The sequence below is a fragment of the Leuciscus leuciscus genome, assembly GCF_965113295.1.
Source record: "Leuciscus leuciscus genome assembly, chromosome: 3".
NCBI lineage: Eukaryota > Metazoa > Chordata > Actinopteri > Cypriniformes > Leuciscidae > Leuciscus > Leuciscus leuciscus.
This window is the reverse complement of record NC_138727.1, coordinates 52,096,118-52,112,531: the sequence shown is the minus strand read 5'-3', so window position 1 is coordinate 52,112,531 and position 16,414 is coordinate 52,096,118. Positions and strand designations below refer to the sequence as shown.

At 44.0% G+C, this 16,414-nt stretch overlaps 1 protein-coding gene across 1 annotated transcript in view; it reads right to left on the bottom strand.

The window, feature by feature from the left end:
• The window catches only part of LOC309493633 (uncharacterized protein), a 454,994-nt gene extending 439,312 nt beyond the window's left edge, over positions 1-15,682 (bottom strand). The window contains exons 1-2 of the mRNA XM_082162779.1: positions 15,620-15,682; positions 14,415-14,482 (exon numbers count right to left, since the gene is read on the bottom strand). Of these exons, the coding sequence (XP_082018905.1) occupies positions 14,415-14,433 (19 nt within the window). The 5' untranslated portion in view covers positions 14,434-14,482; positions 15,620-15,682. The remainder of the gene's footprint in view (positions 1-14,414; positions 14,483-15,619) is intronic.
• Positions 15,683-16,414: the final 732 nt, after the last annotated feature.

Genomic DNA, 16,414 nt, shown 5'->3' with positions numbered 1-16,414 from the left:
GGCATATGCAACAGTTGCGAGCTGTCCTGAAGACGCTGAGAAGGGCTGGGCTCACGGCCAATCCGAAGAAGTGTGCAATTGGGCGGGTGGAAGTAACTGGGCTTTCACTCGGGTCATGGACAAGTGCGTCCCCAAATTGACAAGACGGCAGCAGTTGTGACTTGTCCAAGACCCAAGACCAAAAAGGAGGTTAGACAGCTCCTGGGGCTAGCGGGTTATTACAGAAGGTTTGTACCTAATTTTTCGGACACCGCTAGCCCGCTGACTGATTTAACTAAAAAGGAGGCACCAGATACGGTTCAGTGGACGGAGCAGTGTCAGCAGGCTTTCACCCAGATAAAGGCTGCTCTGTGTGGCGGTCCGCTCCTACATGCTCCTGACTTTTCTCTGGATGGCTCCCCGGCCTGAGTCAGGCGGTTGGGGGTATGTGGCGAGGGGGGCGTGGTTTTGCGGAGTCTGTAGCGGGAGAGAGAGGACGGAGCAGAGCGGAGCGTAAGTAGGTCAAGTGCAGATGATGAACACCTGTGTCTGATTGCAGTAATTGGCGTGGAGAGACCGGATATAAGCCGGCGTGCGGGAGAGAGAGAGAGAGAGAGAGAGAGGAGCTGGGACCTCGTGCGCTGCGGAGAAGCTGATCAAAGAGTCATCGAAAGAATATTCTGAGTTATCGTGTTTTGTGGCTGTGCTTGTGCACGGTGAATGCACTTTGTGTGCACCTTTTGTTTTACCCCTTTGAGAAAAGTGAATAAATCGAGTGTCCCAGCTCAAGCCGATCCCTGTCTTCTTCCTTCCTCACCATTACTGAACTGAACCTCATCACAGCCCTGATGATAGTTTTATCTTTTTCTTGGACTTCTATAAAGCCTTTGACACAGTAGAGCATAACTTTGTATTTCAAACTATTGAGAAATTTGGTTTTGGTGATTTTTTTTTTTTTGTAAAGCTGTTAGAACAATGTACTGCAAAGCCAATAGCTCTATCAGATTAAAAAAAAAATGGGACATCGCCAAGATTTGAGCTGCAAAGAGGCATCCGACAGGGCTGCCCTGCCTCCCCCTACCTATTCATTTTATGTACTCAACTTCTTTCCACACATATTAAAAATAGTGCTTTAAAAGGAATTTCAATTGCAGAAAGAGACGTTATCCTCACCCAACTAGCAGATGATACTACATTATAAAAAAAAAAAATGCCAGCCAGGTGCCAATCGCTATCAAAACAATATAATTATTTTCCGCAGCTTCTGGACTCTGCTTAAATCTGAAGAAGTGTGAACTTTTTTTCCCTTAAAGAAAGCGACACCTCCCAGATCTGTAGCATACCAATCAAAGATAAGGTCACTTATCTAGGGATTACTATAATGAAAAATGAGGAGGAGAGATGCTCTGTAAACTTTAATTTGATTAGTGATAAGACAAAGAAAAAGTTAAATCAATGGCTGCAGAGGGATTTATCCTTGAAAGGACGAGTATTGCTGACAAAGGCAGAAGGTTTATCCCGTCTTACATATGCAGCTATCCCCTTGTTTGTCAGCAAAAAGCTATGTAATTCCATTGATAAGTCACTTTTCAATTTTATTTGGAAAAACAAGACGCATTATGTGAAAAAATCTGTTATTATGAACACTGTTGAATGTGGTGGTCTAAACTTTCTTGATTTTACAACCCTTAATTATACTTTTAAAATAAATTGGATAACGCATTTTCAAAAAAAAAAAAAATCCCACATCTACATGGAATTTTATACCTAATTATACTTTCCCGAAGGTTGGTGGTCTAGAATTTTTACTTTTAAGTGATTATAAAATAGAAAAAAATCCCCTTAATTTTATCTAAATTCCATAAACAAATGCTCTTAGCATGGTCATTAATCTACAAACATAATTTCTCCCCACATAGGTGCTTCATCTGGAATAATCGGCTTATTAAATTCAAGAATAAATCCTTATTTTATAAAACTTGGTTCAATAATAACATAATTCTAGTATCCCAACTATTAAATGATAATGGATTATTGCTGAATTATTCTGAATTCCTTCACACTTTTGGCATTCCAATCCCCCCAAGAGAGTTTGCAATTGTTATGGATGCCATCCCATCTGGTATGTTAACTCTCTTAAAAGGGGCTGGAAAACCAGATTGCTTACCAGATTTGGACCCTAAGCTGACCTCAGTTGGTAATATTTGTTTCGCAACCACAACGAGGAATAATAATCGTAATATTCTCTCTTTATTCCAGAGAGATGTCACCAGCACCCCTAATGTTGTTCAATATTGGTCTAATTTTGTTAACAACCTGAACTGGGGGAATATATGGAACCTTCCTTACAAATACCTCCTTATGAATAAAGTAAGAGAAATCTCTTTCAAAATCATACATATTATCCTGCTAAGCATTATCTCCTTAGGTTTAAGCTTGACATATGTGTTAAAGCGATAGTTCACTTTGAAATTAATTTTTGGTATGTTTTAGCTTACCTCAAGGGCATCCAAGATGTAGGTATCTTTTTTTCCGCAGTAGTTTCAATTTTTATATTTTTAGGTCAAACCGTTCTTGTCTGTCAGTCATATAATGCAGGTCGATGGTCACTGTCTCAAAGAGCATGCACAGAGTCCAAATTAAAACAATTCCCCATCGTCTAAATTAAACAATTCCCCATCGTAAGTACACATTGATGGCCCAAGACACGAAACGAGCGGTTTGTGTGAGAAAACGAACAGTATTTATATCGTTGTTACCTCTTGTACACAGCCACGTCCAAGTGATCTGAGACCGCGGGCGGGTATAGATATATACAATAGAAGTCGCCTTGGCTACTGCAGTTCATTGGAACGAAACCGTAGCCAATGCGACATCTAGTCTATACCCGCCGGCGCTCTCAGATCACTTGGACGTGGCTGTGTACAAGAGGTAACAACGATATAAATACTGTTCGTTTTCTCACACAAACCGCTCGTTTCGTGTCTTGGGCCATCAATGTGTACTTACGATGGGGAATTGTTTAATTTGGACGATGGGGAATTGTTTTAATTTGGACTCTGTGCATGCTCTTTGAGACAGTGACCATCGACCTGCATTATATGACTGACAGACAAGAACGGTTTGACCTAAAAATATCAAAATTGAAACTACTGTGGAAAAAAAAGACACCTACATCTTGGATGCCCTTGAGGTAAGCTAAAACATACCAAAATTTAATTTCAAAGTGAACTATCCCTTTAACTGTTCTTTATGTGGAATATGTCCAGAAACAATGGTACACCTGTTCTGGCAATGTCCCAACACCATCACTTTCTGGAAAGATCTGTCCCGATACATTACTGTTAAACTTGTTGCTGATTTTTCTTTGTTGTTGTGGAAAGATGTACTGTTTGGTTTCCATGATAATAAAAGTAAAAAACAGAAAGAAATATTTAGTAATCACAAAGCCAAATTTAGTAATTCTAAACCTTCTTTTATAGCTTTTGGTAAGGAGACGGAACAGTACATTAAATCCATCCATGATTCAAAAAATAAGAAGGCTGCTAAAACCATTCAGTTATGCTCTATCTTTAATGTATTTATTTGAAACTTCTCCTGGCTCTGCTCTTGTTTATATATATTTTTTTTCTCTGTATTAATGACTCTATTTGTGTGTTCAAAAAAAAAAGAAAAAAAAATCAAGTCAGACAAAATTTCCGGCATGCACTGCTTCAAGTCAGCCGTCGATCGGTCTGCGCAGAGCTGCATGAAGTCGAACAAGCCTATTAACTTTCCTCAGATCATGTGTGTAATGACTGAAGGGAGGAAGCGAGGTGCACCGTAACATAGCTCATACGTTCGCCCTGCTGGAGCCCTCCAGTAACGTACTCGGTTACTAACGTAACCTCGGTTCTCTCTAGAAGAGGGAACGAGTACTGCGTAAGATATCTTACGCTAGGGGGAAAATCCTTTTCCGCGAGATATTGAAGCCAAAAATTATCCTTAATTTTGTAATAATGCAAAACGCGTTGCAGCAGCAATGCAGACATAGGCGAGACAGCTCGCGCGCCTATTGGCTGCTCTGCGGCAACTGCAGCAGCCTATCGAGCGAGGCCTGGCGTGACGTCAGACCCAATCAGGGCACTTCGCGCCCGCTGCGTCACGTCCCGCCAAAATGGGCGTGGTCTAGGCCTATAAATATCGCTCGCAGGCAGCTATTATCTGGTTTTTCATCATCGAAGCAACCAGAGCGTGTGCATGCACGGCAAGATACGCAGTACTCGTTCCCTCTTCTAGAGAGAACCGAGGTTACGTTAGTAACCGAGTACGTTCTCTTACGAGAGGTCTCTCGTACTGCGTAAGATATCTTACGCTAGGGGACCCAATGTAAAACGCCGTGCATGCTGAGATCTGACACCAAAGACCCAAGGGCGAAAGCCCGGGGTACATATAGTGCACAATCACTCAGGGAACTCACAGGGAGTCCGGGAAGAGGGAGGGGTGCAGCCTCACTTTTCCACATATAGTAGCGTCGATGGGACGCGAATTTCATCATACAGACAGGGCGGGGTACGGCCTGAACTGATGGGGAAAATGTGGGTCTTACACAGTTTGCCCAGCTTTATACTGTCGAACATTGAGCTGTGCTCAGCAGAAGCAGCATTCTGAGCTGATCGCATCAGGTCAGATAATACTGGTAATTTAGACCGACAGCAGCCTGGCCTGCAGGGCGGGAACCTCTAGTTTATAAAACCTTATAAATGTAGACGGGGAGGCCCAGCCTGCCGCCATACAAATATCTTGCAAGGCAATCCCACTTGACCAGGCCCACGAAGAGGCCATGCCTCTCGTGGAGTGCGCTCTGACACCCAATGGGCACTGCATGCCCTTGGAGGCGTATGCCAGCGCTATAGCATCAACTATCCATCTGGATAGGCTCTGTTTCGACGCGGCTAGTCCCTTAGAACGTCCGCTAAACGAAACAAAAAGCTGCTCCGTCTGTCTGAAAACAGACGAGCGAGACACATAAGCTCGTAATGCCCTGACTGGGCAAAGGAGGCTCGCGTCTCTTTCCTCATCAGGGACCGGTAGGGCTGACAGGGAGATAACCTGCGCCCTAAACGGTGTGTTGAGGGATTTTGGAACATAACCGTGCTTAGGTTTGAGTATAACTTTTGAGTCATTGGGCCCAAACTCCATGCACGCCGCGCTCACAGAGAGCGCGTGCAGATCCCCTATGCGCTTCACTGAAGCGAGAGCCAGCAAAAACACCGTCTTGAAAGACAGGTGTTTCAAATCGATTGACTGTAAAGGCTCAAATGGCGCACCTTTCATGGCTTCCAGAACTGTAGAAAGGTCCCATACGGGGACTGAGGGAGGTCTGGGAGGATTCAGTCTCTTAGCCCCTCTAAGGAAGCGGATGACTAAATCGTTCCTTCCTATTGACTGACCAAGCATTGTTTCTGAGAACGCTGCTATAGCCGCCACATAAACTTTGAGCGTGGAGGGGGCCCTGCCCCCATCCAACAGCTCTTGTAGGAAGGAAAGCACCTCCGTCACACCACAGTTTGTGGGTGACACACCACGGGCTGTGCACCAGCCCGAAAACACCGACCATTTCGAAGAATAGAGTCGTCTTGTAGACGGAGCTCTAGCCTGCGTGATCGTGTTTAATACTCCTTTAGGGAGTCCAACATGTACCCGTTGATGGCCCAGACATGAAGGGACCATAGTTCTGGGTGAGGATGCCAGATCGAGCCGCGGGCCTGTGAGAGGAGATCTCTCCTCATTGGTACTGGCCACGGGGCAGTACTTGCTAACTGCATCACGACTGGGAACCAAGGTTGGTTTTTCCAGAACGGTGCTACCAGCAGTACTGAGCATCCCTCTTCCCTGATCCGTTCTATCACCTGAGGCAGGAGAGAGACGGGGGGAATAGCATAGAGCGGGCGGCGGGGCCACACATGGGCCAGCGCGCTCCTGCTCTTGGAGAAAAATTCTTGACAGTGAGCGTTTTCTTGAGACGCAAACAGGTCCACTTCCGCTCTGCCAAATTTCTTCCACAGCAGATGGACTGTCTGTGGGTGTAGAGACCACTCGCCTGCCGGAACATTGTTCCTGGACAGTCTGTCCGGTCCTATATTCAAGATCCCTGGCACGTGCGCTGCTCTGAGCGAGCGCAGGTTGCACTGAGCCCATACCAGGAGGCGTTCTGCCAGCCTGTACAGTTTCTCGGATCTGATGCCGCCCTGGCGATTTATGTAGGACACCACAGACATGTTGTCCGAACGGACCAAGACGTGGTGACCTTTTATTTGGGGACAAAAACGCGTCAGCGCGTTGTCTACTGCCAGCATTTCGAGGCAGTTTATGTGCAGGAGCTTCTCCCGTTCTGACCACTGGCCGAAGAACGGTCTGCCCTCGAGCAGCGCTCCCCATCCCGAGGTGGACGCGTCCGTGGACACCACTTTCACCCTCGAGGAAGTCCCCAGGCTTACACCTGATTGGTACCAGTCGTTCACTTTCCAGGGTTTCAGAGCTGTAACGCACTTCTGATTGACCCTGAGGCGAAGCAAACCGGGTGCCCACGCTTCGCGTGGGACTCGCGCTTTCAGCCAAAACTGCAGCGGGCGCATGCGGAGCAGACCCAGCTGGAGCACTGACGATGCTGAGGCCATGAGACCTAGCATCTTCTGAAATCTCTTGAGCGGGACAGACGCGCCGCAGCGAAAAGAGTTTGCTGTGCGTCGAATGTCTACCGCGCGCTGTTGTGATAGTCGCGCTATCATGGATAGTGAGTCCAGTTCTGTGCCCAGGAAAGATATTTTCTGACTGGGTGACAGGGAGCTCTTCGCCCAATTGACACTCAGACCCAAATCCTCGAGGTGATCGAGTAAAATGGTCGTGTGTTCTATGAGCACTGCGCGAGATTGCGCTAGAATCAGCCAATCGTCCAAATAGTTCAGCATTCGCATGCCTCTCATTCTGAGGGGTGCGAGCGCCGCATCCATGCACTTCGTAAATGTACGGGGTGCTAGGGACAAACCGAACGGCAGGACTGTGTACTGATATGCCTGGCCCTCGAAGGCGAATCTCAAATATCGCCTGTGACGTGACGCTATCTGTATTTGAAAATACGCGTCTTTCAGATCTATTGACACAAACCAATCTCCTTGGCGAATCTGCACAAGGATTTGCCTGGTCGTGAGCATCCTGAACTGTCGCTTCACAAGCACTTTGTTCAGTTGCCTTAGATCTAGTATGGGTCTGAGACCCCCGTCTTTTTTCGGTACCAGGAAGTATCTGCTGTATAGCCCTCCTTCGCTCTGATCTTGAGAGGGAGGCTCTATGGCCCCTTTGCTCAATAGTTTCGTCACTTCGGCTCGAAGCAGATGTGCTACTTCTGTTTTTACCGTGGTCTCGACGCGCGCCACATAGAGGCGAGGGCGTCGGCGAAACTGCAGCGAATAGCCTCTTTCTATTATGTTCAGCACCCACTTCGAAACCCCGGGTAGCTTTGCCCATGCGTCTGCATGGATAGCTAGGGGTTGAATACGAAGCGCGCTCCGCTCGCTCAGCGATGGAGAAGCTTCGGTGTGCTGTAACACAAGCGTGGCGCTCGTGACATTTGAGGCATGGGGCGCGCTGATGACAGCGGGCAGATTGCCCGCGCTCGACTCCTCTGCGGTGGTTAACCGCGAGGGGGAGGGCTGGGCGGTTCCCGTGGGAACTGTCATGTCTATGTGTGGATGTGGGCGCGGGACAGCGGGCACATTTATCACACCGAAAGCATCGTTCGCTTGCGTGAAGCGAGTGCACGTTGGTTTCGTTTTTACAGAAACCGTGAGACATGCATAACGTGGTGTTAGTGGGCACTGGGTAGTGGGCACGTTCACCATGTTTGAAGCGCAACCGATCTGAGTCGGTTTTATGTGCGCGAGCCCTGTGTGACAGGCTGTGCTTGTGTGTAGGGACGGGCACTGGGCAGTGGGCATTCTTACTACACATGAAACACCATCGGCCGTGGCCGGGACACCAGAAAATACACTCTTTTGGGGATTTATCTGGGTAGCCGTGAAAACGGCATTTGTGTGCAGGCAAGCGGGTGACAGAACCGACTTGTTGGCTGCAGAAAACACTGGAACAGTCACATTTTCTGGAACTGGACGAGCGAATAGCTTTGGTGTGAGTCCGGCCGCAGCGGGACTGGAACACCGTCGTTTTCCTAGCTGTGCTAGGACGACTTCGGGGCCTCGGGCTTCACCGTGATCCTAGGTCGCGAGCCACGTCCTGCGGGGCGGCGACCGGATGAGCGGGAGCGCGGTCTCGCGCTTCTGGCCTGGCGGCGCTGTGAAGTGGAGGTCGTGGACGGTGGCTGTGGCTGTGAGCTCTGAGCAGACGGTTTCGCACGGCCTGCTGCAGAGCTGGAGCGCTTCGGGAGGAAGTGCTTCATAGCCTGAGACGCTTTCTGTACCTCTGCGAATCTCTCCGCGAAGTCCTTGACGGAGGATCCAAAGAGGCCTGTGGCGGAAAGCGGGGCGTCGAGGAACGCGGTGCGTTCAGACTCGGCCATTTCCGAGAGCGTCAGCCAAAGATGTCTCTCAGACACGGTGAGAGAAGCCATAGTCCGTCCAATGGCTTGTGCTGCGGACTTAGTAGCACGAAGAGCGAGGTCCGTGGCACTCCTTAAGTCCGGCACGCAGATCGCGTCAGGTCCTTCCTCATCCAGCTTACGGAGGAGATCGGCCTGGAAGATCTGGAGCGTTGCCATGGTGTGCAACGCTGACGCAGCTTGCCCGGCGGCGGAGAAAGCGCGGCGGAGCAGGCTTGACGTCGTGCGGCAAGCTTTAGAGGGCAGGGCCGGCTTAGCGCGCCGTCCAGCGGAGGGCGGGCATAAGTGGGCCGCTATCGCCTCTTCAACCGGCGGCAGCGAGAGGTATCCTTTGTTCTTGGCATCGTCAACGGCGGAGAATGCCAAAGAAACAGCAGGACGCACTCTAGCAGAATAGGGGGCGCTCCAGGACTTGGCGACTTCTTCGTGTAACTCAGGAAGAAAAGGCGCCGGTCTGGACGCAGGCGAAGCGCGCTCCCCAGGCAGGAAAAATCCATCCAGCCGGTTGTGAGCGGGCTGCTCAGGCGAAGACCACTCGAGGCAGAGGCTCGCCGCGGCCTGTGCGAGTACTCGCATGAGTTCCGTCTCAATGGAAGCTCTCTTGCCTGACGACGTGCGGGCAGGGGGTGCGGGGTCCTCAGAGCCCGCCCAATCCTCACTGCCTGACGCCAGGATAGAGCAGGAATCATCCTCTCCCAGCAGGGCTTCCTCATCCGCGATGTCAACGGAAGCGGCGGCAGACGGCGGCCGCTGTCCGTCAGGAAGCGAAACAGAAGAAGCCGGGGAAGCAAGCGGGCGAACCGGCGAGCTTTGGCGGCTGAGGGAGGGTTCCGGGGCCCGCTGGGCACGGCGCTTTTTACGGCGCGACGCCGCGGCGGGCGGGGGAGCAGTCTCGGTGAAGACGGCTAGGCGAGTCCTCAGAGTCGCCATTGCCATCAGCTCGCAGTGAGGGCATCCGCCGTCAGCGAGCGCGAGAGCTGCATGTTCCTCACCCAGGCAGGAAACGCAGATCACGTGGCGGTCCCCGTCGCTGAGTGTGGCTCTGCACGAGCCGCAGGAAGGCATCTTTAAAAAGACGCTAGCTCTTTTAGAATGTGTGTCGCAGCGGCGACACACACACACACACAAATACAGAGTAATAAAAGAGAAGGATATAAGCGCCGGAAAGCGCAGCAGGAAGGCAGGAAGGCGGCGCGGCCAGCGACTTCAGTGACTCGTCCCGCTGAAGGTGCTCTCTCTCGACGCCGCGGCTTCTAATCCAGCTCCAGCGATGCGTGTGCTTCGCTTGAAGGATGAAAAATCAGATAATAGCTGCCTGCGAGCGATATTTATAGGCCTAGACCACGCCCATTTCGGCGGGACGTGACGCAGCGGGCGCGAAGTTCCCTGATTGGGTCTGACGTCACGCCAGGCCTCGCTCGATAGGCTGCTGCAGTTGCCGCAGAGCAGCCAATAGGCGCGCGAGCTGTCTCGCCTATGTCTGCATTGCTGCTGCAACGCGTTTTGCATTATTACAAAATTAAGTTTTTATAACTTCAATATCTCGCGGAAAAGGATTTTCCCCCTAGCGTAAGATATCTTACGCAGTACGAGAGACCTCTCGTAAGAGAACTACAACACTCTTGTTCACACTTAACTGGGTCATTCCACGAAATCAGTGCCTTTTCAACTTTGAAAAATTAAAATATAAAATAAGTTTAAACAATTTTTTTTAAATATCCATTAAATGAAGACAGCATAAAATAACAAGAAATCGTATTGTGCCATCTCAGGCTATGTAATTTTTTATTTTATGACTATTTATCTACCTCATGTTTTGATATTTTTGTCATGCCTGTTACAGACACATGCATTACTATATACTATAGTTTTAATTAGAAATATGTTATAGTTTTCACATATATGAGCAGTATTTTAGTCCCTCTTTTCACTGGAATTGTTTCAAAATTTAGATTTTTTTTTTCAATCTTATATTTGCCATTCAGATGACCAAGAACATACAAATTTTGGAGGGTGATCACATGTCAATTAAGAAAAATATATATTTTTACAAGAGAGATATTAAAAGAAGGGCTTTGTCAAAAATACAATATAGATAGGGTTACAATGGAAAAACTTGGAAGGCCATTTCAAATATAATTTTTATATTTTTTATGAAATTAATGACAGTAACAGGATTGACATCATAGTAACAGGACTGACCAGAGTAACAGGGATGACAGGACACACATTCTTCAGCGTACACTGCACATATTTGTTTACATAATTTTGTAAAGTTTTACCTTTTTAAATTGTATTACTTGACATAGCCTAGTTGTATTAGTGAAGCACATTACATTTCTAAGAGATCTAAAGATTTAAGGGTATTGTAATTAGAGTAATTAGACCCATGCGTCCATCTGTTTGTCTGTGTGAGTATGTCCCCTCACAGAACTTAAAATATACTGATCTGGTTCAATTATTAGGCAAGGAAGATAATCAGATCTTGGTCTTTCTATGGTGATCTGAAAACAGATGCTAACATTTGGTTTCACTTTCTTGAACATTACAAGATTGGGGCGAGGGTCTGCAGTCACCTTACTGCTATTGTTTGTAATCGCACAAAAAAAGTCATTTTTATTGTTAGAATTGTGATTTCATAATACTGTATTTAGATATGAATCCAACTGGAAAAAAACTTGTGAAAAGATATATTTCTGTTAGTCAAATAGCAAATAATGGGGCTCTATAGTGGCTAAAATGAAAAATTTTTACTTTTAAAACTACATTTTCCAAAATATGGGCAAACATTTTGCACAAAACCATGTCAAATTATCCATGTTATCCCCATGAATGAAATTTAGACATTTATAAAGTGAATTTTACATTTAAAAAAAACTGTAAACTGTTTTGTATAAAAACCTATAAAAAAAAAAAACATTTTTAATTTATTTATATAAATTTAAAATATATCATAAATCCTCCCAAAACTGCACAAATGTGGAGTAAAAACATTAATAAACAGAGTAAATTACATTTGTTAAAAAAAAAATATGATTCTGTTATTGTCTGGGGTCTCAGGAGACCCAGAAGACCACGAAAGTCACTATTTTTTTCACGCTAACATAAAAACAGATATCATTACAATTTTTTTTTTTTTATTGTACATCTAGAAAGGGTTGAGAGCCGTACAAAGTTTCATGCCATTTAGACAAAGATAATTTTTTTTTTTAATTCAGCAAAAGTCATTTGCGGGTCAAAAAGACCCCGAAGACCATCAGAGGGTTAATACTTTAATTGCCAGATGCACCAGCAATACCAACTCTGAAAGATATAGGCATTAGCTCAATAAAACACCCAGGATGACCTTTAAAACTTTTAGCAATTTACACAGATAAACTTTAAAAACAGTGTGGCTAAGGTGACACCTAATCTATGTCATCCCTGTTACCCCACGTAAAAACCTGTTACTATACAAAAGTAACAGGCCTGACAGTAACAGGTTTGACAAATTCAAGCTAATTTGCTAATTGCTAGCTATTAGGGCAAGGCCACAAAAGCACATGTTGTACACTTTGAAAGGATATTACTTGTAGATATTGATTACATTAAGTTAAATAAATAATTGTTTAAATTTATACTTTAAAAATCAGTAACAGTTTTGACATTGCATGATGTCCCCACCTCAGTTATACCTAATAAATCATCAAAATAGAGCATTATAGAAGAGAGAGAGAAACTTGCTTGTGTTTTAACTGTTGGAATAATGATTGAGAGATGATGTAACTTCCTGGAAGTGATGTCACAGGAATGTACCATTATTTTACAAAGGTTTTTTGGTGAGGGTAACAGGCATGACATGAAATCAGGGGACACCGATAAAATGGTTTATATTTTATTAAAAATGCCAAAACATTGTTTAACAGTGACACTATACTTAGAACAATATGAAAATGTGATTTTTGTATAATTTTGCCTTCAATTTGCAAATTAAAAGTCCTGCAGAAAAAGAACAATCACAGGGAGGGACAGGCCAAAAACCTTACCCTTATCAGCATAAATGCAATTTTAATTATTTAAAATAATATATAAATGACTTTAATTTAATGTAATATTGAGGAAATAATACATAGTACTATTATGTTTTTAAATCACAAATTTATTTGGTGTTATAGTAATTCTACGTCTGATTATTTCTCAGGGACACAAAAGGCACCAATTTCGTGGAATGACCCAACTGCTGCTGTTGTTAGAAGGAATATATTATGAAGGTTGAAAATCTACATGCAAAATGTCAAAGACTCTTGTGACGGTACATCGACTTACAATAGGTTGAATGACACGTCTGCCATAGCCTGACGGGGTCTTTATTGCTTTTACTGGCACTACGTAACTTCGGGGTGTAGTAACCCAAGCACAAAAAGAACTACAAAATTCGACTGCTTTACGGCATACGTCACTTCCCCCACCACTTCCTCAAATTTGGACGTGAGCGTTTATACACTGTCGAGAGGCCAACCAGCGTTTGTTTTCGGCTTTCGTGCGTATGTTTTTGTCATGGGGGCTGTTTACACCTGGCCACTTCATGCGTTTTCTCAGATCGGATAGCTCTCTGATCGTGAAAAGACCAGGTGTAAATGTCCTCCGAAACGCATTCAAGACGGATTTGAATCCGATCGCTCAAACCACTTCAGGAGGAGGTGTGAGACGCATTCCAGACGAAACTGGACAAGTGTGCATCTGGTTGTTGAAACCACATATGTAAATTGTACTCCTCTCAAAAATTTTTAAAATAAATAAATAAACGTGTGAGAGCGTGTTATAGTCTATATGTTATTGCCAGATATGACGACGCTACTGGAACACGCATTACCGCAGCTGAGCATCGATTCATCAAGCCAACGTGCAAACTATCGCAAATCAAAGTGAAAGTAAGTCTCAGACACTTATCACACAATCATCATCATTAAAAGTAAAGAAACGAAATGATCTTACCAGGGCTGTTACTGCTCTCTCTTATTGCGGTCTTTGATTTTGAAATTTTAGCTGATGATCAATAAAATGCAGCTCATATCTGTTGCTTTCGGTGACGTGCACTCCATTAAATCTGCGTATAGCGCGAGAATTGAAGATCGGATTTAAATCCGTTTCGCAAAAACACATTTATGTGACCAGGTGTAAATGGAATCGTTTCGATAAATCAGAAATCCGATCTGAGAAAATGCATGAAGTGGCCAGTAAATAAATCTCTTATTTGTAAACTTGTTTGCATTCTATGTTGTTGCGCTTGCTTGTAGTATGTCATTTTTTTACGATGCTGTTCATTCATCCATTGGTGATAATTAGACCAGTCCAATAATTTCCACATATGTCTAGCTAGCTTTCGATTATCAGAGCTGTTAACAGACTTGCTAACAAACACTCGTTTCTCTTACGTGTTTTTTGCGTTATGTTTTATTGCCTAGTTTGCAAGCTGAACTCAGGTGTTGTGAGGTGTATTTATCACGTAGTCCTGAGGGATATCAGACGACGCTGTTGACGTTGATTCTTGCGATTATCATGAGAACAGTTTTCAATATCTCACATAAATATCAAGACATAAATACGTAGAGGTTGGGGGGGTGGAGGGGTATTTACGACAGTGCAAGTATTCCACAGCGACTCTAGGGGTCGCTGTTTGACAAAAACACAATTTCTCCACAGTGTGCCTTTAATATGAACCCATTAATTGTTACTCTACTGCTTACTCAAATGCTTGCTATGACTTACTGGTAAAACACATTATTTCCATCTGTCACATTCACAGTTCATAAGGTTTTTGGGGCGATGAGAGGCAACCTTTAAACACAAGAAGAATACTCACCTTTATGAAAGGAAGCCATTGTCAGTTTATTTCTGTTTATCCACAAACCAGTTCAGAGGACGAGTTTCCTTTACAGTTAGAGAATAAACAAATTAGCCATTGCATTGACGCATGACTTTAAAAAAAGCTGTTTTCTCTTTGTTTCAAACACACATGTAAAACACTTCACAGCATTTGATTTTGGATCAGAGTTCAAATTGAGACTTTTAAAACCGTTATTGTCAAGTACAATGCAATAAAGGAAGAAACAACTTGATCAATTCCTCATATTTTATGAGGTGGCTATCGGCTAATTCGTACGAATGGCCTACCCCTGACCCCGCCCCTAAACCTACACCTGACTCCGCCCCTAAACCCACCCCTGCCCCTAAACCTACCCCTGACCCCGCCCCTAAACCTACCCCTGACTCCGCCCCTAAACCTACCCCTCACTGGCGTTTAGACAAATCAGTCGTCGAATTAAATAATGCTCTGTTGTTTTCCAAGAAATTAAGATTCACAAGTGCTCTGGAGTTATTCATGAAGTTTCATCCTTAAAGAGTCCTGACCTGGTCAAAGCCCAAATTACTCAACTATAACTAAACACAAATCAAAACAAACTTTCCACACAATATGTGTAATTTCCTCAGTTCCCCCTTCTCCCCATTTTTCTCAGATCGACGCGACCCGGCATGGATAATCCCAACATTCCCAACAGTCTCGTCCGTCCCTCAAACTCAGATTATTGACTCATAAATATCATAAATATAAATTGTACATAGACGTTGTGATCAGATTCTCTGATTTTTTCACAGATATCTACAGTTAAGACTTTTGTATGTTACATATTAAATAGATATGTTGCAGAAGATGGCTTAATTAAAAAATGTATTTCACAAACTAGGATATTCTTCTCAAATTAGAGTCAGTCTATGTTATATACATATATTAAATATATAAAGCCAAGAGAAAATATGATGATTTTGGGAAACTGTTGATCTGAACTGCTGATAATGCTTTTTTTTTCTTCCCTCATCACTGAAATCATTGATTGCTGTAAAATGCATTAATAATATAACACGCTTTCACTAAATTTCTCCCATAAATACTGTGAAACATGTAGTCTACAGTATCACAAACAGCTATTACTGGCAAAACTGCAAAAACTTGAAGATTGATAGAAACACTAAAGCATTTAATTCTCATTTAAGTAAAGAGAGACTCACCTGATATGAGTTTCTTCACCCAACTAGACTGACTACACATAAATATGTGTGTCAAAAGATTATATGACCATTCTCTGTTCATCCAATGCGAAAAAAACAAACACACTTTGTCAACCCGTCCTGCTAAAATTCAAATTAACATTCAAATTAAGACAAATTAATGAATACAATGAATACAACGATCACATTTCTAAAAACATTTACTTTAAAGGAGATAAAAAAAAAAAATACTATTTACTATAAAATTGTGTTTTTTCTCTATCCTTAGACCTTTATATCATCTTAGACCTTCATATTTGCCATAATGCATATTTTTGAAGTTGTGCTCAAAAAGTGGGTTTGCAAAGACGACCACAGCTTCACATTCATCTTCAATGTTTAAAGCCCAAGTTTGACCAAAGTGACGAAAACCATCATCAAACTGCTCTTCATTACACACTTCAGCATGTCTAATTTTCATGACTGGTGTGAATAGATGAATCCATTGTTTCTACATTGCAAAATTCTGTCATAGTTTGAATAAGTCCACAGAGTCGGTTTATGCAAATATGGAATGCATGAGTAGTTCTATAACGCATTTCTTTATAAACAAATCAATCTCTCAAATTCTGAACACATTTTAAACCAGGTTTCCCAAACAAACTAGTACAACGTAAAGTTCTTTTTGTCAATGATCAGATTTTTTACATGAACCACTTGAAGGCAAATTTAGAAAATCATACAGGTTTGGAATGACAAAAGGCTGAGTAAATTATGCCAATTTTATTTTTTGAAAGCAGGAAACTTGGATTAGAG